This window comes from Periplaneta americana, chromosome 1 (genome assembly GCF_040183065.1).
Source record: "Periplaneta americana isolate PAMFEO1 chromosome 1, P.americana_PAMFEO1_priV1, whole genome shotgun sequence".
Classification (NCBI taxonomy): Eukaryota; Metazoa; Arthropoda; class Insecta; order Blattodea; family Blattidae; genus Periplaneta; species Periplaneta americana.
Window position 1 is genome coordinate 38,989,775 of NC_091117.1, and position 22,247 is coordinate 39,012,021.

General features: G+C 34.7%; 1 protein-coding gene across 3 annotated transcripts in view; it reads right to left on the reverse strand.

Moving 5' to 3' along the window:
• The window catches only part of LOC138694624 (neural-cadherin-like), a 1,043,497-nt gene that overhangs the window by 551,624 nt on the left and 469,626 nt on the right, over positions 1 to 22,247 (reverse strand). For 2 of the 3 annotated variants that reach the window (XM_069818545.1, XM_069818553.1), the window contains one exon: positions 21,543 to 21,593. The exons of the other annotated variant lie outside the window; for it this stretch is intronic. In XM_069818545.1, the coding sequence (XP_069674646.1) occupies positions 21,543 to 21,593 (51 nt within the window). The remainder of the gene's footprint in view (positions 1 to 21,542; positions 21,594 to 22,247) is intronic. 3 annotated transcript variants of the gene reach the window in all.

A 22,247-nucleotide genomic window follows, 5' to 3' on the forward strand; every position in this document is an offset into this window, starting at 1 on the left:
GCAAACCACTTAGTTCGTCACAGACTATCCAGAGAGCACTATATTACACTCCTAATGCATGGTGATTTATTAGAGCCCGGATTTCCATGCAAATGCATATTTTTATATAGGCCTATGCTTGTTGAACTTCTCAAAATTTGCAAATATTCGTTTTTTGACATCGATTTCAAGTAACTGTACTTTTTTTTCCGTGCATGTTTGCATGTTTTGGCCTTTTTCGGGGCTAACTTCATGCATGATGCATATTTTGAAGATTTTAGATTTAATACCCACAGTATTTATTTAGATTTTTATATCTCATATTATGTCCTTTTTTTTCTCGCTTTAGTGCTTATATTATGTTAAATTGCATAATAGTGTCTTTTATGGATGTTGCTTCGTAGAATCTGGTATTTCCACGTTATTTGTCTATTGAGGAAGAAAATAAAAGAAAGCTACCGGTAATATGGTTTCTTGGCATCGTACCTTACAACTAATCTTTGAACTTTCCACTAAATCCTCCCTTTGTTATACTGAAATTTCCAACCTCCAACTCTCGCTCGTTACAAACTGGAGGACAAAATACTGAAAGAAAGGAAGGCAGAAGCAGCATGCTTGCAAACTCCAATTTAGTATGCTTTTGTGTCGAACTATGAGATGTTGCTATAGCTCCTTTATAACTGCAAGAGGTCTTGTGTCAAGATGGACTGAGGGAAAGGAAAACGGACGGTGATGTAGTTTATTGTGATTGTTGTAATAAAGACGCAAGTACTTGTGTATTTTTGGACGCGCAATAGCGTCGTGGATAAGGCGCTGCAAAGTAGGAAGGTCGCGGGTTCGATTACCAATGGGGTCATGCGGAAATGCAAAATACTTACAATCCGACCTCACTTTTCCCCAAATTTCTTCGGTTAAGTATGCAACTGTCACTTCTTGTAACGTAGAAAGATAATTTTTCGTGTTCAAGAATGTTCTTAAGAGAAAAACACATGAGCTTAAGGGGTTAGGTACAGCTTACAGCAGTAAAATTTTTGGAAATAACCAACATTTTTTTTTTCCTCCATTATTGTATCTTGTACAATAATGAAAACTGGTATGTGTAAAACACTGTCCTTCTGCTATATGAGACAATATTTTTAAGGTTAAAAAAAAGTTTATATAAGATATATATATATATTTTTTTTTTTTCAAATTTCAAAACGGTGACAGTTCACTGTGCAGTGATGAAACGTTTCCCTCATAACTCATAAACTTGTTAACTTTTTAACTTTTTCATGTTCTCTCGCTTTTATTTTATTGCTGAAATTCATATTTGCGTCTGCTGTCAAAAAATCTGAAAGTTAGAATTTATAAAACAGTTATATTACCGGTTGTTCTGTATGGTTGTGAAACTTGAACTCTCACTTTGAGAGAGGAATAGAAATCAAGGGTGTTTGAGAATAAGGTTCTTAGGAAAATATTTGGGCCTAAGAGGGATGAAGTTACAGGAGAATGGAGAAAGTTACACAATGCAGAACTGCAGGCATTGTATTCTTCACCTGACATAATTAGGAACATTAAATCCAGACGTTTGAGATGGGCAGGGCATGTAGCACGTATAGGCGAATTCATAAATACATATAGAGTGTTAGTTGGGAGACCGGAGGGAAAAAGACATTTGGGGAGGCCGAGACGTAGATGGGAGGATAATATTAAAATGGATTTGAGGGAGGTGGGATATGATGGTAGGGACTGGTTTAATGTTGCTCAGGATAGGGACCGATGGCGGGCTTATGTGAGGGCGGCAATGAACCTCCGGGTTCCTTAAAATCCATTTGTAAGTAAGTAAGTAAGTAAGTAAGTAAGTATTCATGTTTGCAATATCATGCTCTTTCAACTACGTTCCTTAATAAATTATATATATATATATTTTTATTATTATTTTGTGTTAGAAGTCAATACTGATATTTACCATTTTTGTAAATGTCTTTTTTATCAGACAATTCATCAAAGGTAGAAAAGTGATTTTGCATCATATTGTAGATATGACATGAATAAATACACGCAAAAAAATTTCATCACAGAATGTTGGATAGTTTTTGAGTTAAGAGAGAAATGCTTCATCATTGCACAGTGAACTGTCACCATTTTTAATTTTGAAAAGAAAAATTAATTAATTAATTAATTAATTAAATAAGTGAATAAGTAAATAAGTAAATAAATAAATAAAACAAACAAAATAAATAATTAAATAAATAAATAAATAAAATCAATCAATATTTCGGAATATGTATGATAAGATTTTCTTGTGTCGTACATATTCCGAAGTGATACAGCGTTAAAAGTTGTGTAATCAAGATGTAGAATAAATATTTTTGTTTAATCCTAAAAATATTGCTATCATACACCAGAGGGACAGTTTTTTACATATACTAATTTTCATTATTGTACAAGATAGAGTAATGGAGGAAAAAATGTTGAATGTTTCCAAAACTTATTGGGTGCTATTCATAGACATTTCGCAGCACGCGCTACGAGCGTACTAAACTAGCCCCGGCTATCGACTGGTTACTTGTACAGAATTCAAATCATATCCTATCGCTAACACTGGTTTATGAATACGAAAAACGCTGATCATCCACCGGAAACCCGCGCTAAAAATGTCTATGAATACGGCCCTTACTGTTGTAAGCTGTACCTAACCCCTTAAGTGAAGAAAATCTGAGAAATTAGTCGTAATAAGTTGTTTCAAAATAAAATAAAAATGTATCACAATGTAGAACTCAGTTTTGATAGTGCAAATTTGTATTGTTTTATCGTTTTATTATGGACGTTTTGTCATATGATAGTGCATTAATGCATGCATGTTTTAAGGTTTGATAGTGTATGGAAATCCGGGCTTCATTTATTATGATGATGGATAATTGTTGAGATGTCACAGGAAAACTGAATTACCAACCCGGAGAAAATCCCCATGTTGCCTGGACTACGAGCTTGCTAGACACGAGTCATAAATTCAGGATGGATTAACTGGGATTCGAATCCGAGCCCCCTAGCTTATAATCTTAGCGCGCTAGCATTTAGCTACTATGGCGGTTTCTTTAATATTACATTAAGTACCTAATCTTTTCAATAATTTTACATTATTAAATTTAAAGTTAAACACAGTCTAATAACCTTTCTTTATCAATACTGAACATATTTTCAATGAAGATAACCGGCACGAAATGAAAGTAACTCATCCTCCACTTTGATTTTACGTTCTTTGTGGAGATTGTGTTGTAGACTCAACGCAGAGACTGGTATCACAGAACTTGCCCATTATAATTCTGATGGGGCCGCTTCTCCATTGGCCTTGTCATGTTTCCATCCGCCAAACAAAAAATATAGGCGCCTCACGTTCCATTTGTATGGTCTTCCCTTCTCCGGGATAAAATTGTGGTTTCTAGTTTAGTGGCTTATTTCGTTTCTGATTGAAGCTGTGTTTACAGTCTGGATGTGGCTAAGTGAGATATAAAGAAGTCGTCAGACTGTGCTGTCTGGCCGAGAGAGACGCAAGCCGTCTGCAAACACTATCGATTTAATTCAAACTTAAGAATCCTACTGACACTTTGACCGCTTATACACTGTATATGGACTATTCTGAATAAAATGTTAATGTAAACATGTGTACAATTTTCAATGTGTGTGGAGAAACAGTTATTTTTATGTTACGCATAACAAGCCTTACAAATGCCGTGAAGGAACGACAAATGACTTAAGTACTATTCACTAACTTACGTTCAAAGGAATAGTAGAACATACCGTTCCTCTGAAATCGTCTGATCGGAACACTTAATAATATTAATATATATTAATGACTAGACTTCGTGGAATTGCCACGAGAATCGTAAGGTTTATTACGCTCGCGATATAGACTGTATGAGAAGGGGACGTGCAACGGATCGAGTATGCCTCTGATGTAAACACTGAGCAGTATACTGCGGTTACAATAAAACCTGTATCCTGCATTCAAGAAATATAATGAATGATCATTGAAGTAGCAAATGTCTAAACATGTAAATACACAATTATTTTGCAGTGAGATATATTGGCTCTTAACATTTAATGTAATACACTCACATCATCTTTGAATATGTGCATTGCAGTAAAGAGTTACGTACATTTTGAGCAATTGCAAAGTAACCACCTCCGATGGTCACTTCAACAGTTTTTATATTGGGAAAATGTACATTCAACATCACACGATGTAATAGATGCATATTTGAAGAACGGGAAGTTACTACTTTTTAGCACACCAACTTCACACGTCTTGTCGTGACATGATAGTACATCATTTATAGTACGAAGTTGTGAATAGGCAGAATTTTTAGCAATAATGTTTCTCAACTTACATTTCACTTTTTCTTAAATTAGTGATATTTTGGATAACGATTTGTGATACTTTATCCACTATAATGAGGGCTTTTGAGAGTTGTAGTTTAGACGATTCTAACAGGGTGATGCTTTTGGACACGATTTTAAAATTAGAATCAATGAACAGAATATCTTCCATAGCTGTTCAGAAGGCAATGATTTTACAGCTGCAACAACGGAACTGTCTCTGCTATCTAATGTATCAATTACCTCCATTATTTTGCCGTAATATTCTGAATAATAATTAACAGCATCCAATCACGTTTTTCAACGGGTCAAGATTGGTTGCGGGGGTAAGGGTATTCCAGGGGCAATTATTTGGTACAGCAACACTCTCATTGTAGTATGTTTGATTGAATTCTTGTCTGCACTGAACAAATGTTAAGCTTTGACTATTCCGACCACAGTAATGCAAAAACAAGTTCTTACATAGGTATACATTAGCTGTAGCTGCTCTATCTATTTGGACAGGTCACAACTCTTAACATGAACTGCTTATACTACGAGACCGGGCGGTCGCTCACCTCCTCTATACTACCGTACATCGTCAACCTGATTGCACGCTGCGTGTGGCAATTCAACGAAGTCTATTAATGACCTTTTAATGATAGACTTACAGAATATGAAGGTGATTTATATTCGTATGCTGATGATACTGTTTTACTTTTTAGTGGAAAAACTTGGACTGATGCTTATTATAATGCAAATTGCGGCTTAAAATTAATAAAAAAATGGTTCGATTTAAATTCACTTGTAATTAATAAATATGAAACAATAGCTATCCCATTTTCTTTAAATAATAAAGGTAATAAACCAATTTCATCTATACTGCAAACTAAAATGCATAATTCTGATTGTTCCGATATAAATTGCAAATGTTCAGTTATTAATGAAATTAATGAGGTTAAATACTTAGGTATTTCACTTACCTTGGCTACACACTATCACCTTATGATGAAGTAGATATTGCTGAAATAATATGTAAATATAATAAAACAATGGGGATCATTAATAAAATCATGAAGCCTTCACTAGTACAAAGACACACAAGAATAGGCTTGTATAAAACCTTAGCACAGCCAGTATTAAGCTATGGTAGCGAAGCGTGGACTGTGAAGAATAAAGATGTCAGTAGAATAACAGCAAGTGAGATGAGGTTCATGAGAGTAACAGCTGGATATACTCGCTGGGATCATAAAAAAATGAGGACATAATGCAAGAACTTCAAATAGAACCCATTATTCAGTTCATCAGCAAATATCAACTTCAGTGGAAGGGTTATCTCGAACGAATGAATCGATGCAGAATTCCAAAAGCACTGTTTCATTACCATCCGTATGGCAAAAGATCTCTAGGCCGTCCAAAGAAGAGATGGACTGAAAATTCTAGTTTGAGACCGTAACAGGCCACTCGTCCTAATACTTGTTAGGAAGACGACGACGAAATACTTAGGTATAATTATTGATAATCATTTAAAATGGAATAATCACATTCATTATATTTGTAATAAATTACGTAAAACATCATGTTACTTTGTTGTTCTAAGAAATATTTTGTCAATCAATTGTTTACGTACTATTTATTTAGTATTATTTCAAATTATATTTATGTATGGTATTATAGGTTGGGGTAGAACTTATAAATCCAACCTTTATCCGTCAATTTTACTACTGAAAAAAGTATTAAACATTTGTTTAAAAAAGCAGAAAGATTACCCAACTGAATTGTTGTTTAAACATTTCAAAGTTTTCAATATTAAACAAATGTATTATTTTATTTTATTAAAATATTTTCATAGAAATTTTAATAACTTTGAAACGTATATACATAAATATAGAACTAAAAATATGAATTCTCTGCGTTTGTGTGAACCAAAATGTAAAACCAATGCAGCTTTTTATCATAGCATGAGTCAAGGTCCCAGATTATTAAACAAATGTTATTCCAATATTATTTTAACTACGAATCCTCTCCAAATTAATAAAAAAAATTCTATTGGATTTATAGTTTGGGTTTAAACATATTAAACACTATTTAATCTGTATTCACTCTCAATTTTAATTTTATTTTTGTCTGTATTGGAATTCCCTCTTGAGCACGAGTCTTACTCATTCAGGAGTGGACTAGTTTATCTTTCATTTTATTTATTAACTTGTATTCATTTCAAACTTACTAGCAATAAAATAAATAAATAAATAGAAATGGGTATAGAGAAACAACTGTTTTTAGCTCCATTGGTTGTAAGGATCGGCATGTTCTTGTAGCAATAAGGATCCTCTGTACATTTTAGCCGTGGGGCGACACGTACTCTAAAATCTTAAATTCCCCGAACGATGAATCCGTCGGATTCATAAACTGAAATAATGTGTTGTGTCTTCAATTTTCTATTCACATTCACAGGACCAGATTAATGAACAGGATAACAGAGGCCTACTATATTCATTACTAACGAGGAATCGACATATAAATAAATATATAATGTAATGTGATTCATCTGATTGAGGTTTTTATGCATCTGAAGTCTGACTAGTGTAATATGTAGCTAATCAGCGATGTATGCAATGGAGGCGGAAAGGAATTGGCAACCCTACTCCATTATCTCCTGACTTAATTGCCTCATGAGTCATGCCTTATTGGTGTCACTTATGAGGTTCAGACCTGTCTTCGGAGAGTTGACTAAACAAATGAAAATCTTTTTGTATCCTTAATTTTCATGTTAACCAGTCAGTTATAAGTGTCCAACGACATTTCCGAACAAGGTTTGGTGTAGAACCGCCCGGTGGGCCTACAATTCGCAAGTGGTACTCAAATTTTAAGGCAAGGGAATGCATTTATAAGAGGAAAGCAATCGGACGCCCTCCAGTAGGAAAGGAAATTGTATCTCATGTAGTCCGCAAAGATCTACCACTATAGCCAGCAAATACCGAAGTCAAATGTGTGGAAGATTCTGTGCTGAACAACCGACAACCAAACACATGGATTGGGCGTGCTGGTCGCAACGGCCGTGAACTTCGTTGGCCTCCACGTTCTCCAGACCTGACCTTTGATTTTTTTCCGTATGGGGTTTGTTAAAGAGAGAATCTACGTGCCACCCTTACCACAGACCATGCTTCATCTATGAGCACGCATCACAGGAGCCATCGCATTAATCGATCGTGATATATAGCCAGTGGCGCGTGTCCTTGAGTAAAAAGCCAGACGTGAGCACTCGTTGCCAGCGCTCCTTGCCACCCAACAAATCACGTCAGCAATCTGCCCACTGCGTCAAAGGCAAGACACTCGCACGTTGCGTTTTTTGGGGTGTGTCCTTGAGTACACTGTCCTGTCAGTGGCATCTCGGCGGAGAGTGGTACCATCTCCTAACAGATGCAACGTCAGCAATCTACCGCCACCGGTGTGGTTCAGTCGGTTAAGGCGCTTCCCTGCCTGTCTGAATTTGCGCTCGGGCGCGGGTTCGATCCCCGCTTGGGCTGATTACTTGGTTGGTTTTTTTCCGAGGTTTTCCCCAACCGTAAGGTAAGTGCCAGGTAATCTATGGCGAATCCTCGGCCACATCTCGTCAAATACCATCTCGTTATCACCAATCTCATCGACGCTAAATAACCTCGTAGTTGATACAGAGTCATTAAATAATCAACTTAAAAAAAAAGCAATCTGCCAATCACAGTTGTCAGCTTTCTCGCCCACATTTTGTGGCAAAAATAAGATACTCGCTCTCAACGTTCCCATTACTTATTTCACACGCCAGAAACTGTGGCACTGGCTGTACTTGAACGTAGCTCGGAGGAACTCGAATATTCGAATGTGTGCCATGGGGGTTCACAATCTTTGAGGTAAGGTACTAACTAAATCTTTGAGTCTCTATTTCTTTCTATTGGTACCAGTTTTATGTATCTGAGTTTCATTAAACGTAAGTTACGTATGTTCGACATCGGAAAGGTCTTATGTGGGAGCGCTGTATTTCCTTTTAAAAATTATTGTTATGGTTATGATTTTACTTTTTTGTCAACTTAAGGTAAGCTTGTTATTGTGCGCACGGACACTGCTTTTCAGAAAACAACTAGAAATCATATGATAAAAATGATTAAGGGTGTTTGAGAATAAGGTTCTTAGAAAAATATTTGGGGCTAAGAGGGATGAAATTACAGGAGAATGGAGAAAGTTACACAACGCAGAGCTGCACGCATTGTATTCTTCACCTGACATAATTAGGAACATAAAATCCAGACGTTTGAGATGGGCAGGACATGTAGCACGTATGGGCGAATCCAGAAATGCATATAGAGTGTTAGTTGGGAGGCCGGAGGGAAAAAGACCTTTTGGGAGGCCGAGACCTAGGTGGGAAGATAATATTAAAATGGATCTGAGGGAGGTGGGATATGATGGTAGAGACTGGATTAATCTTGGTCAGGATAGGGACCAATGGCGGGCTTATGTGAGGGTGGCAATGAACCTCCGGGTTCCTTAAAAGTAAGTAAGTATGATAAAATCTTGATAAGTTCTTAGTTTTTTATATACCGATTTCGCTCGGAATAAACCTGGCAACCTTGGTTCGGAATCGTGAGAAATGAACCTCTTGCACAACATAAACTGATCCAGGATTACACCTGCGGAGGGGAAGTGTATTATGTCGAGGTCGGAACATCTTCTTCCATTTGCCCGCCTTCTAGTGTCGCTGTCGTCATTTGTTTGAGTTAGCACAATCTCTTGCTCCTTTTTCGTGTTGAAAAGAGGGCCCCGCCTCCCGAGTCATTGAGACTGGCCTCCTCCTCCTCTGCCCCACACGTGTGCAACACTTGTTCTCTTGGCGCCGGCCGCAGCCCCACGCGTAGGACGTCCAAAGTCGCCTGCCGCAGTGTACTACAATGTCCTGCCTGCTTACTTATGTCGCACGAGGAAGTTCTGGCATTCCAGGAATAATTATTTACTTCGCCGCTTACTATTCCGAGAACTTAAATTTGCTAGATATCAAGATTTAAATCTATTGCTTCATTAGACCACAAATGTTTGTTTGAAAAAATCCATAAACATTTTGAAGAATGACAGACCTTAGGTATAAAAACAGCGAAACTATTCTCTTTTTATTTAAAAGGCACCAGTCAATTAATGTAAATTTTAGAAAAAAAAACAACAAATTATAACTCATTAATTGAAAGAAAGGTTTAAAAAATATTCTGTTTCTTCATCATATATGAGATATTTTGGGAAGAATTTCTCATTTTGTAGTAATGATTTTATGCATTTTTTATTTAAAAATGATGCCATTTCAACACAAACTGAATCAACTGAACAACAAGACTACAAAGAAGAGTTAAACACAATCAAATACATAGCACAAGAAAATGGATACAACCCTACCATAATAGACAACATAATAAGAAAGACAAAACAGAATTACAAAAAACATAAAAATGCAACACAAACACAAGAACAAAAAATACATCATACTAGCACACGAACACAAAAACACACACAAGATTGCAACCTCATTCAAGAAATTAAATTACAACATCGCACACAGAACACAAAACACTCTACATAACCATCTTGCAATACAAACAAACAAATACAACCAGACAGGTGTATACAAACTCACAAAACACTTCCACATACGCAGAAAACATCACAAACGCCAACCACACCTACAGTAACATAAACACAGACATGGAAATTCTATATCTCCACCAGAAAAACCAGAAACTAAACACACTAGAACAATACGAAATATACAGGCACACAAAAACACCCGCATCAAATCCTCAACACACAACTCAATTTCAGAACAAACACTTTTTGACTCCACATTATACCTACACTACACAAACACACTCCCACAGGAAGCACAATCAGAAGGCGCGAAGACCACCCAGTTCTAATGATAGCCCACCGACTGAAATTAGCCAGCAAGGTAACTTAGTTAATTAACACGTGAAAGTATATATTATACATACATTACATACGTACATACGTACATACATACATACATACATACATACATACATACATACATACATACATACATACATACATACATACATACATACATACATACATACATACATACATACATACATACATACATACATACATACATACATACATACATACATACATACATACATACATAACACACTTTATATTCGGAAACAAATTGAAAATAAAAAGTGTGAAACAATTAAATGTGATTTTTATTTAATGAGCATTGAAATTATTTATTACAAAATACTGTACCTAAGTCGATTACTAATGTATACAAAATTATTATTTTTTGTACAAATTAACTTCTGAACAACATATCATATACTTTCTAGTCGTTATCTTGTCTAGCAATTGCTGTTGTCACTGGCCAGTTCAAAACATCATGAAAAACTTGAGCCTTCTCCTCTGGTACAAAGATTATTAATCTCACAAAATCACTCATTTCATTTCTCTTGATGTTCACTTTTAACACTTGCTATAAAAATATTTAAAATAAAATGTCTTAAGAACTTGCAACTTTGAAAGTGTTAATATATCTTGTATGGCGGACGGCATCGTGGCAGTAGTTCAACAGACATTCCGCGTAAGATACGAAGTGGAATATAAAGCATTTTAAAAATGGGTGTCCAAAGAAAAATTTAGAAATGCTTAGAATTAATGTTTACATAATTTAATAAATGGTTCACATTACGCAATCAGTTAGGTAACAGCAGTATCATTACCTAACTAGTTACGTAATGAATGTGTTTATAGCATTTTATCAGTGATGTAAATACCACATTACATAATCATAAGAACTTTTTAAATCAGTATAGTCCATAATACCACCTCCTAAAACATTCAGGCCCTACTATTATCCCTGAATCACCCTGTAGATAAGCGGATAACTTAAGAGACAAAGAAGATGCAAATTAGCATTTGGCCACAGCATTGATTTTCATAATAACCGAAGCACAACGACCAGGCTGCCCGCCTCTGGCTTCGTAACGACCATTAAGAGTATCGTTTGCCTTGCAAACAAACACGGCACTTGGGATCTCCGCGTGGCTTCCATCAAACTGCGTCTAAAATTAGTATGACAAGCCCATTAATAAAACGCTGGCAGCATAACGAAGCCACCGCATCCTACGTAGTATATATGAATGAATGTTTTTGCGAAGTAGCGAGGTAATTATTTGTATCGACCGCGCAGAACTGCCGCGGCCAGGTGCACAATACGGGGCTTAATTAACCCGCCACGAGTCTCACAGGGACAAATCCAGACAAAATCTCGCTCTATTTGTGCACATTAAGAATAAATGAGAAACAAACGCTTGCTTATATTTATCAGGTATTCCGCTGTAACTAAAAACGAAGTATTTTCAATAACAATCTATATCCTAGGTTCGATCCCCGCCTAAATTATAAACTTGTTTCCTCCCATATAAAGTGTGTGCGTGTTCACTGTCTAGAGCAGGTCTGCAGAACCCGTAAGTAGGGGAAATATGATGTCAGTCTCTCTCTACTCCTATTGGCGATGATCGACTTCCGCGTAGAGTTGTTTACATTCTCTAGCCGTCAAAGGTTCATCAGTGGCGACATGTAATTTTCAAAAATGAGTGTAATAAATTTATTGTTTTTATAATGCGTTATCTCATTTCAAGGTTTACAATTACGCTAGATTTCCTGTCGGTAGTTTCTTTGAGATTTCTTTGCACCTAACCTACTTTAGAGTTTCGAAAACTTTCCTCCTATCATCACCTACGGAAACATAAATTTGTAGCATTCAAGTAATGAATCTTGAAAGTCACTATTAATTTCAATTCAAAATGAATGCAACGAGTGACGTCCTTAATTTTACAGTATATAAATAAATAATTAATATAAAGTTCGTAATAATGAACTTATCCGAAAGTTTGTGCATTCCATAATTCTTAATATGGGCTTTGTTGAAATGTGGTTTAATATTGAAATGACGAGTAGAAATAAATTGGATGGGACACAGTAAATAAGCAATTCTTTCGTCTTCAATAACAAAATAATCATAATCCCATTTCCTTTGGAAGTAGTATTTCTTCACGGGTTTAGATTTTGCCATGTTCCAGTTCTCTTTAAAGTGCAGTACATGTATTCACTCATTCACTCACTCACTCACTCACCTACCCACCCACTATTATTTCACACTGTTTAAAACTATTAATAAAAAATATTAAAACAATTTCTTTACTTACTCTTGTCACTTCACTATGCTGTGCTAGATGCAATGTATGAGTTGTTATGGAATTTCACAATAGGCCTACTAAGACCAGGGGTCCAACAAAAGACCTTCCTAATTTGAACACATGTAATTTATGTTCTATGAATCTGAAGTGCCTGAAAATAGTACCAATGGAATGAGAAACTCAAAAAGTTGAGTTTCTTACCTTAAAGATGTTTAATGTATCACCCCTTGGTAACACGGCATACATCAAGCCTATAGTCAAGTTCCACGTAGGTACGCGGATTTTCCGACCCTCAGATTCTGAGGTTATGTCTGTACACCTTATCAGAAAGATGAAAAGTAGTTTCGTCAGAAAACACCACAGAACGAATAAATTCATCATCGTCTTCAATAATTAGAGTATGCATACTTATGCAAGCAATTTTTTGTAGCACTTTGTCCTCTGGTTTTAGGGCTTGCAGCAACTGTAGTCGGTACGGATGAAATTGCAACAGCTTGAGAAGAATCTTGCCTTAAAATCAGTGTACAATTTACGGATTGTAGGCCCACTGGGTGGATCTGCACCAAACTTTGTTTGGTAATACCGTTGCACATTAATAACGAACTGCTTCACATGAAAATCAAGCTTTTCTGTCCCCTATAGAACCAATTTCGCCTCAACAATGAACAAATATGTTTATATGTGCTATTATGAGGCATTTTTACCGACTAGGAAAACAATGTTGCCAGAACTAAACCTTTTGAGTTTCTCTTTCCATTGGTGCTATTTTCATGCACCTCAGATTCATAGAACGATATTACATGTGTTCGAAACCGGAAAAGTCTTTTGTAGGAGCTCTGTATAAATATTATATTAGTAAACTGTCATTAAGTGAATGACACACATACTTAGCAGAATATAACAATATTTCATGTGACTATATTAAGATTTATTATAGAGGTTCACGAAACAGTTATTTCTTCATGTCACTTATCCAACACTACGGAATCAGAATCAAGAATTTCTTTCTATCCCTCATCACAGAACGTCATTATATTCATCCTCCTATATAATAAATTACCTCCTGTTTGGAATTCTATACCTAGTGATATTAGGGATTGCCAGACGCTATCAAAATTGAGCTAGAAATGCATATTTTGTCTAACGAAATTTATTATTAATTAAGTCGATTACAATCTAAGTTTAAACATTTACAATTGTACTTCTTGTTTGCATTATTAATTGACTTTTCTTAGTTATTTAGATTAATAATGTTAATATAGATCTTAACCTTTGTGTAATAGTATACAAATTTAAAATGTTTAATGTTTTATGTTACTGTAATAAATATAAAGTTTTGTTTTGTGTAACTGAACGTTATTAGTTTCTTCGCAAGCTGTCGTAATAGTACATTATGCAACGAGCCTATAATGGTAATAATTAAGACGCGAGTATGTTTGTTTATGAAATGAGCGCAAGCGAGTTTCATAATTTTCATATGAGCGTCTTAATTACCATTATAGGCAAGTTTCATACGACTTTTTATGCTCGACCATATTTCTAACTTGAAATTATTCATAAATATTCATGTTATGTTAATCTAAGTGAAGAGCGGAACTGACCTTCTAAATTGTGAGATGTGCGCAGACACGAAAGTATTGATTTTTTCCGAGGAACGAATGTCATTGACCTTGATATAATCTAGAGAATAACATGAACATCAACATTGATATAACCTAGAAATTGATTTAGAATTGGAAAACGAGATGACAAATTGAATTTATTTGAATATTATTTACAATTAACGCTAATTATTATAGTAACAGAACATAACCTTCTGCGACAATATTGGATTTCCAGCCTCCGTGACGTTTCGCTAATTGCCTTTCGATTGCATATCCGAGAATAATCGATACTTGCGGTTTTATAATGGTACAAAGGTGATTTCTCATTGGCTGAACAACTGAACTATAATGAATAGGTGTACTTTAATGAGGTGCATTAAAGGGCCACTACCAAGTGTATAATTACTACATTTCGGCATGGTCGAGCATAAAATATTGTCAGTCTTACTAATAAACCGTGTATAGTTTTTATACGAGACTTATGCAGAGTCGAAACAGAAAACGTTACTAATAAACCGTGAATAAGCTATGGACGTATAAACAGGCTGTAACTATACAATGGGAATTGCTTTGCAGTAGTTATATACACGAAACCCCTTGTTTAAGCGTTGTATATAGGGAAAAAATGGCCGCCCCTTTAACAGCTGTTCGTATCGACTGTCATTTTATGATGATGTTTACCTTGTAACCACAGAAGAACAAACCAAAGATCATAGAATTATTAGAATAATATTGCTGTAGCTTGTACTCTTTGACCAAAATGTAGTGTGGTAATCGATTAGAGCCAGTTGTACTATCGATATTTAACACGCCACACTAGAGCGCTCTACCGGATCCAGTAGAGAATCTCAGATATTCTATTACCTTTCGTAACGAAGTAATGACGAAACTATGACGTAGCTGTGTAACAGTTATACTGTTATACACGACGTATGTAGTGATTATTAGTAAGGAATTTACACACGACTTATAAACGAGCTACTCATTGTATAAGTATAAGACAGTTAACCGTCTGTATATAGAGTTTTTATTAGTAAGACCGTGTATATATACATATTTCTGGTGGCGTAGAAGAAAAGGCCTGATGGCCTTAACTCCACTTATTATTATTATTATTATTATTATTATTATTATTATTATTATTATTATTATTATTATTATTATTATTATTTTCCCTAGTCATTTTCCAAACAATTCTCAGCGATGGTACAGGACATTTTTCGTTGGCGCCGATCACAATGCCGAACGCCATCATTCCTCCCCCACCTGGTCACCTGACATGCGTACACAGTGAGAGCCTTCCCGGGGCTGATACAGAATAAAGTTTTGAATAAAACAACGCCCGACTTTCCCATCCTGGAGCTACAGACAGGCTCAATGTCACGGCCATATCAGGGTGAGGGGAGTATTCACACAGGTGATAACTAATTTACGTTTCGATATCTCCCTCGCGTGAAGACTTTCTAGCTTTATACAACTACGCTGCCGAGGGGGAAATATTCTGGGATTTTGGGCATAAAATAGAGATTTACTCAATTTAGTTTGTGCGTTCACTATAGCATTGCTTTTGGCAATTTATGGGAACAAACTGTGTTTCATAGCAATGGAAACGTAAAAGGTATGTGGATAAAAACCAGTTACACCGTGGGATTGTTGTTGGGTGTTATGGACGTTTAAATAACCAACAAAAACCACATTAAGTAATCCAACAGCCCATGTAAACACAAGATCTTACAACGTTAGTGCTATGAAGTGCTCGAACTGAAAATGTTTGCATAAATAAGGTAAATTATTTAATTATCTTAAGTAATGAAGTGTACGATATAAAGGAAAGAAGAGGCTATCCTGTGTCTGTGTGTGCGTGCATGTATATATATATATATATATATATATATATATATATATATATATATCTGTGGTGTTTGGGTAAAGGGAGATAAGTCATAAAAATGAGTTCGGAGATAAATTAAAATTAAACTTGGAACCCTTATTACAAATAATGTTTTACACAAATAAAACACATCAACTGCAAGTATTCTTTGATTTTTGCACACCCACTTGCATAATTTAACTTCTGTGTTCATGGGGAACAAAATTCCACCTGGACAAAAAAATGACTTATACCCCTTTACCCGAACACCACAGATATATATATATATATATATATATATATATATATATAATGCAGACACAAATATAATTTTACATCACTCTAGTCTAGTTACAAAACAAAGTGTACACAAAGTGTCCTATGTCACCTTACTTACTTATTTACAAATGGCTTTTAAAGAAACAAGAGGTTCATTGCCGTCCTCACATAAGCCTGCAATCAGTCCCTATCCTGTGCAAGATTAATCCAGTCTCTATCATAATATCCCACCTCCGTCAAAGCCATTTTAATATTATCCTCCCATCTACGTCTCGAACCCCTCCCCCAAGGTCTTTTACCCTCCGGTCTCTCAACTAACACTCTATATGCATTTCTGTATTAGCTCATATGTGCTACATGGTGCCCGTCTCAAACGTCTGGATTTAATGTTCCTAATTGCGTAAGGCGAAGAATACAATGCGTGCAGTTCTGCGTTGTGTAACTTTCTCCGTTCTCCTGTAACTCATCCCTCTTAGCTCCAAATATTTTCCTAAGCGCCTTATTCTCAAACATCTTTAACCTCTATTCCTCTCTCAAAGTGAGAGTCCAAGTTTCACAACGATTCAAAACAACTGGTAATATAACTGTTTTATAAATTCTAACTTTCAGATTTTTTGACAGCAGACTGGATGACAAAAGCTTCTCAACCTAACAATAACATGTATTTCTGTTATTTATTCTGCGTTTAATTTCCTCCCGAATGTCATTCATATTTGTTACTGTTGCTCCAAGATATATGAATTTTTTCAACTCTTCAAAGAATAAATTTCCAATTTCTGTATTTCAATTTCGTACAATATTCTGGTCACGAGACATAATCATATACTTTGTCTTTTGAGAATTTACTTCCAAACCTATCTCTTTACTTGCTTCAAGCAAAATTTCTGTGTTTTCCCTAATCGTTTGTGGATTTTCTCCTAACATATTCACGTCATCCGCATAGACAAGCAGCTGATGTAACCCGTTCAATTCCAAACCCTCTCTGTTATCCTGGACTTTCCTAATGGCATACTCTAGAGCAAAGTTAAAAAGTAAAGGTGACAGTGCATCTCCTTGCTTTAGCCCGCAGTGAATTGGGAAAGCATCCGACAGAAACTGGCCTATACGGACTCTGCTGTACGTTTCACTGAGACACATTTTAATTAATCGAAGTAGTTTCTTGGGAATACCAAATTCAAAATTGCCTTATACAGTATAAATGTCCGATTATTAAGGAGTCCTCTGAAGTTAAGTATTTAGACATAGTTTTCGACAATCATTTAAAATGAAACGTAATAAATTACTTAAAATAATATATTATTTTGCTTTATTGAGGAATTACCTGTCAAGAAGTTTATTACGCACAATATACTTAACTTTATTTCAATCGATAATTATGTATGGAATTATAGGATGGGGTAGCTTATTTAAATCCAATATTAATCCACTTTATTTATTACAGAAGAAAATAATTAAAATTTAAAAAGTTATGTGTGGATTTTTATACAGACTGAAAAATTGTAAATTTAAATTTATATATTCTTATTGCGTAGTAGACATAAGACAAATTGCATTATATACTTCTTAATTTCAATTCAGGAATCCGCTCCTGAGCACGAGTTCTACTCCTTCAGGGGCGAGCTAAAGTTTTTCTAGTTATACTATATTTTATGTTACAATTACTAGCAAAATAAATAAATAAATAAAATAAAAATTAAATAAGAATATCATATAAAACGTCTCTCTTAACAGAGTCATATATTATTACTACTATTATTATTATTATTATTATTATTATTTGTATTATTATTATTATTATTATTTGTATTATTATTATTATTATTATTATTATTATTATTATTATTATTATTATTATTTTATTCTGGCGTCCATGTTTTTATACATAGGAAAAGTTTGCACCATGGATTTTTGAGCAAAGCTCCCTCACAGCAAGATATTCACGTGTTTCCACACTCTCTGAATTTACTTGGACTCTGCTACCTCCACGCCATTATATATTAGTATCTCCTATTACTCTTCTCCTTCGGCAACTAAAGCTGTCTCTGTCTCATCTCTTAGTTTGCAAACGCTTTCTGCGCAATTGTCAAGAGGTAATTAACGCTCAGTTGGAACAACGGACTTAGTAATTTAATCAGCCACAATTCTGTTCGATTTATCACATAACTAGAAATCCCTAACGATAATAACAGCAATGATGATGATCATCATCATGGCGGTTATAACCACATGACTGAAAACCATCCTGAAGTAACTGCAATAGGAATCTCCTAACCTTAGTTTTCATTAGTACCGGTACTTTTAAATAATTTACATGATCTCATTTTTAACATTGTTCCTGTTTTGAGGTAAATTTTTCTCTCACGCGAAGTACAAGAAAGCCACCAGCGTAGCTCAGTCGGCTGAGGCGCTTGTCTGTCGACCCGGAGTTGCGTTCGGGCGAGAGTTCGATTCTCGCTTGGGCTCATTACCTGGTTGGTTTTTTCCCCGAGCTTCTCCCCAACCGTAAGACGAATGTCAGGTAATCTATGGCCCAACCTTGGTCTCATCTCGTCAAATACCCTTTCGCTATCACCAATCTCATCGATGCTAAATAACAGAGTACTTGATATAGCGTCGTTAAATGATCAACTTTTAAAAAGTACACGAAAAACTATTACGATGTAGAAGAGAATCGATTTCGAAACATTCGCGGAAAGACTTTTTCTGCATAAATGACGCCGAAAATATTTCGGCATATCTGTCAAAATACACCTTAACTGATGTATGGATCTTGTTAACATTCTGTACTCGCGAATAAATTTATTCTAGAATGAAGCGTATGAAATGAAGAGTCCACTGCAAGAATGATGGATGTCACTTTCTTGTCGAAAATGAACCAAGACTGCCAATGCATAGCTTAAGATATGTAGAATGTACATACAGAGTTATATGGCATTAACACTGACAGTCATTGTCCAGTAATGATCGGAAAATCACAGTTAAGCTTTGAGTGCTAAGCATTTCAAACTTTCAATTACTTCTCCTGAAAAATGTACTGTATTCCAAATGGCATCCATCATTCTTGCAGTGGACTCTTCAAATGTAGTACCTTTCACTAGAGAATTTCCAAGTCTTTATATCTGAAACGAAAAACACAAAATGCTCATGAACCTGCTATATGAATGTGTATATGAGAAGTCTATGCACGGCTCACAAGGAGGGAAAAATTTTAACGTTCTGACATTAAAGGTTTTACTGTAAACTCTGACGTTACTCGTGGTGCCATGGAAACAGAAGCGTAAAATGAACTTTGTGCCTCGTTGTTTTCCACTGGTTCTCATTGGTTGTATTATTATTATTATTATTATTATTATTATTATTATTATTATTATTATTATTATTATTATTATTATTATTATTATTATTATTATTATTATTTACCCTGCCTGGGGTAAGCCTAGTACAGTATTTATTTAAGCCTTAAATCCATCCTTACCCAACCCTACAAATTACATACTTCAGTAGAATTAATGTTTCTTTCGACTTCTGATAGCTCACTAGCCGGTGGCTTACAGATCTGCTGTCATGGCAACGTTGCCAACTTGCTGCTACTACTACTACGAGCCGGTCAGTCACTTAAGTGCGATATGTTCGATAATGTGGCAGCATTGCCTCAAGCTTGGGCGAAGAGAGTAGGGGGCGTCAGACGATGATTGGCTACTTCCAACGTTAAACTTGGTTGCCATGACAACAGCCTGTAAACCACGCGGCTAGCGACCGTAAGCCATGCGGCTAGAGAGCTGGCAGAAGAACAAGTAACATTAATTCTACTATAAAAATAAAAACGTTTCATGCAATCCAAGCGATTTCGAATATTCTTTGTCGTTTTTTTACACGTGGCGAAAATAAAATTAAAATAATCAATCCATTATGCCTCCGGATTCCTAATCTTTCAAGAAATTAATTAATAGGCTTTTATGCGGAATTATTTATAATTTTGGTTGTAAGCAACCCAAATAAAAATAGCTTCCAAGCTATGAAATTTAGCCTTTATACCATAGACAGACCTACTCGTAAGATTACGATCCATTTTAATAAAAACATTTGTCACATCAGAATGAAGAAAATCACAGTTGGTATAGTTAAACATTTGTGACATTCCTAAAAGCTGATTTACTTCATACACAATGTTTACGCCATCTACAAGCTTAGACTTAATAAATAATAGTAATAATAATAATAATAATAATAATAATAATAATAATAATAATATACTTCTTTTGGTTGGCACTCCCAATGAAGCAGAAGTTTGTGGCCGGCAGTGGAGTTCACATTAAATAATGAATTTTTATTGAGTTATTTTACGACGGTGTATCAACATCTAGGTTATTTAACGTCTGAATGAAATGAAGGTGATAATGCCGGTGAAATGAGTCCGGGGTCCATCACCGAAAGTTACCAAGTTACCCACCATTTGAGGGAAAACCCCGGAAAAACCTCAACCAGGTAACTTGTCCCGACCGGGATTCGAACCCGGGCCACCTGGTTTCGCAGCCAGACGCGCTGACCGTTACTCCACAGGTGTGGACTTAAACAATGAAAACGTAATTATTACACGCTTAAGCCTACACTTAAATAATTATAATTATTTAAGTAGGCTTAAAAACTTAAACACTTAAATAATTATTTAAGTGTCTAATTTAATTAATAAAGTATAAGTAAAAAAAATAAAATGAAAAAGACGAAAATAATAATACAAGAAATACAATGAATAATAATAATAATAATAATAATAATAATAATAATAATAATGGATTTATTTAATCTGCCAGAGTTAAGGCCGTAAGGCCTTCTCTTCAACCAGGATTAAAACTTTCACGTAGTTGAACATACAACTGAACCGGAATTAAGTAATTACATACTGATACGATTTAGGTACATAATGAGATCAAAGGAGGTAGTTACATAAAAATTTACCTCATAAAATGAAAATAAACATAGTGGAATACATATTAATGTTGTTAGAATCAAATACGAATCACATAAAAATAGAAGCCGATAATTCAATAAAAAAATGTACACAGTGAAAATAAATGTACAGAAGAGTAGGTTAATAGAAAGTCCAAGGGGCGATGACCCATTTAAACAATAATAAAGTCATTGATTATAGTTCACGTTAACACTTTGTTTGTTAAAAACATAAAATTGTTTAGTCACGCTTTAAAAAGTGTTAACATTTTTAAAAAAGGTATATACCTTGGACAGGCAGCCCGTTTAGAAGTGATGTTACGTCTTCATCAGTGTCTCCTGAAGTAAAATGGAAAAGTATTAAATTTAACAATACAAATGTAAAATAAATACAAAATGTTATCCAATAATACAATGAAGTAATATATTATATACATAAGTGAAATTTGAGTCCTTTTTTATTTATTGAATTTTGAAAGATTCATGGCTTTTTTTTTTTCAAAATTTAATATAAGAGAGAAATATAAAAAGTGAAAAATATCAAAAATGAAAATATTAAAAATATATATATTAGAACACTAATAAATATTTAAAATCAGCTTGCTTTTCAAATAATTTATTGCTGAAAGATGCTAATTTTGAACGTTTTAATGAACTTATACAATCTCGGGCCGAAATTTGAGTCATGCCTTAGTCCTGCTTCAGAATTGCATTTGATTCAAATAGTAATATAATAATAATAATAATAATAATAATAATAATAATAATAATAATAATAATACACTTCTTTCGGTTGGCTCTTCCAATGAAGCAGAAGTTTGTGGCCGGGAGCGGAGTTCACATTAAATAGCCTAATGAAAACGTAATATTTAAGTGTTTAATTGAATTAATAAATTATAAGTAAAAAAAAAAGTAAAATGAAAAAGACGAAAATAATAATACAATAAATACAATGAAATAATAATAATAATAATAATAATAATAATAATAATA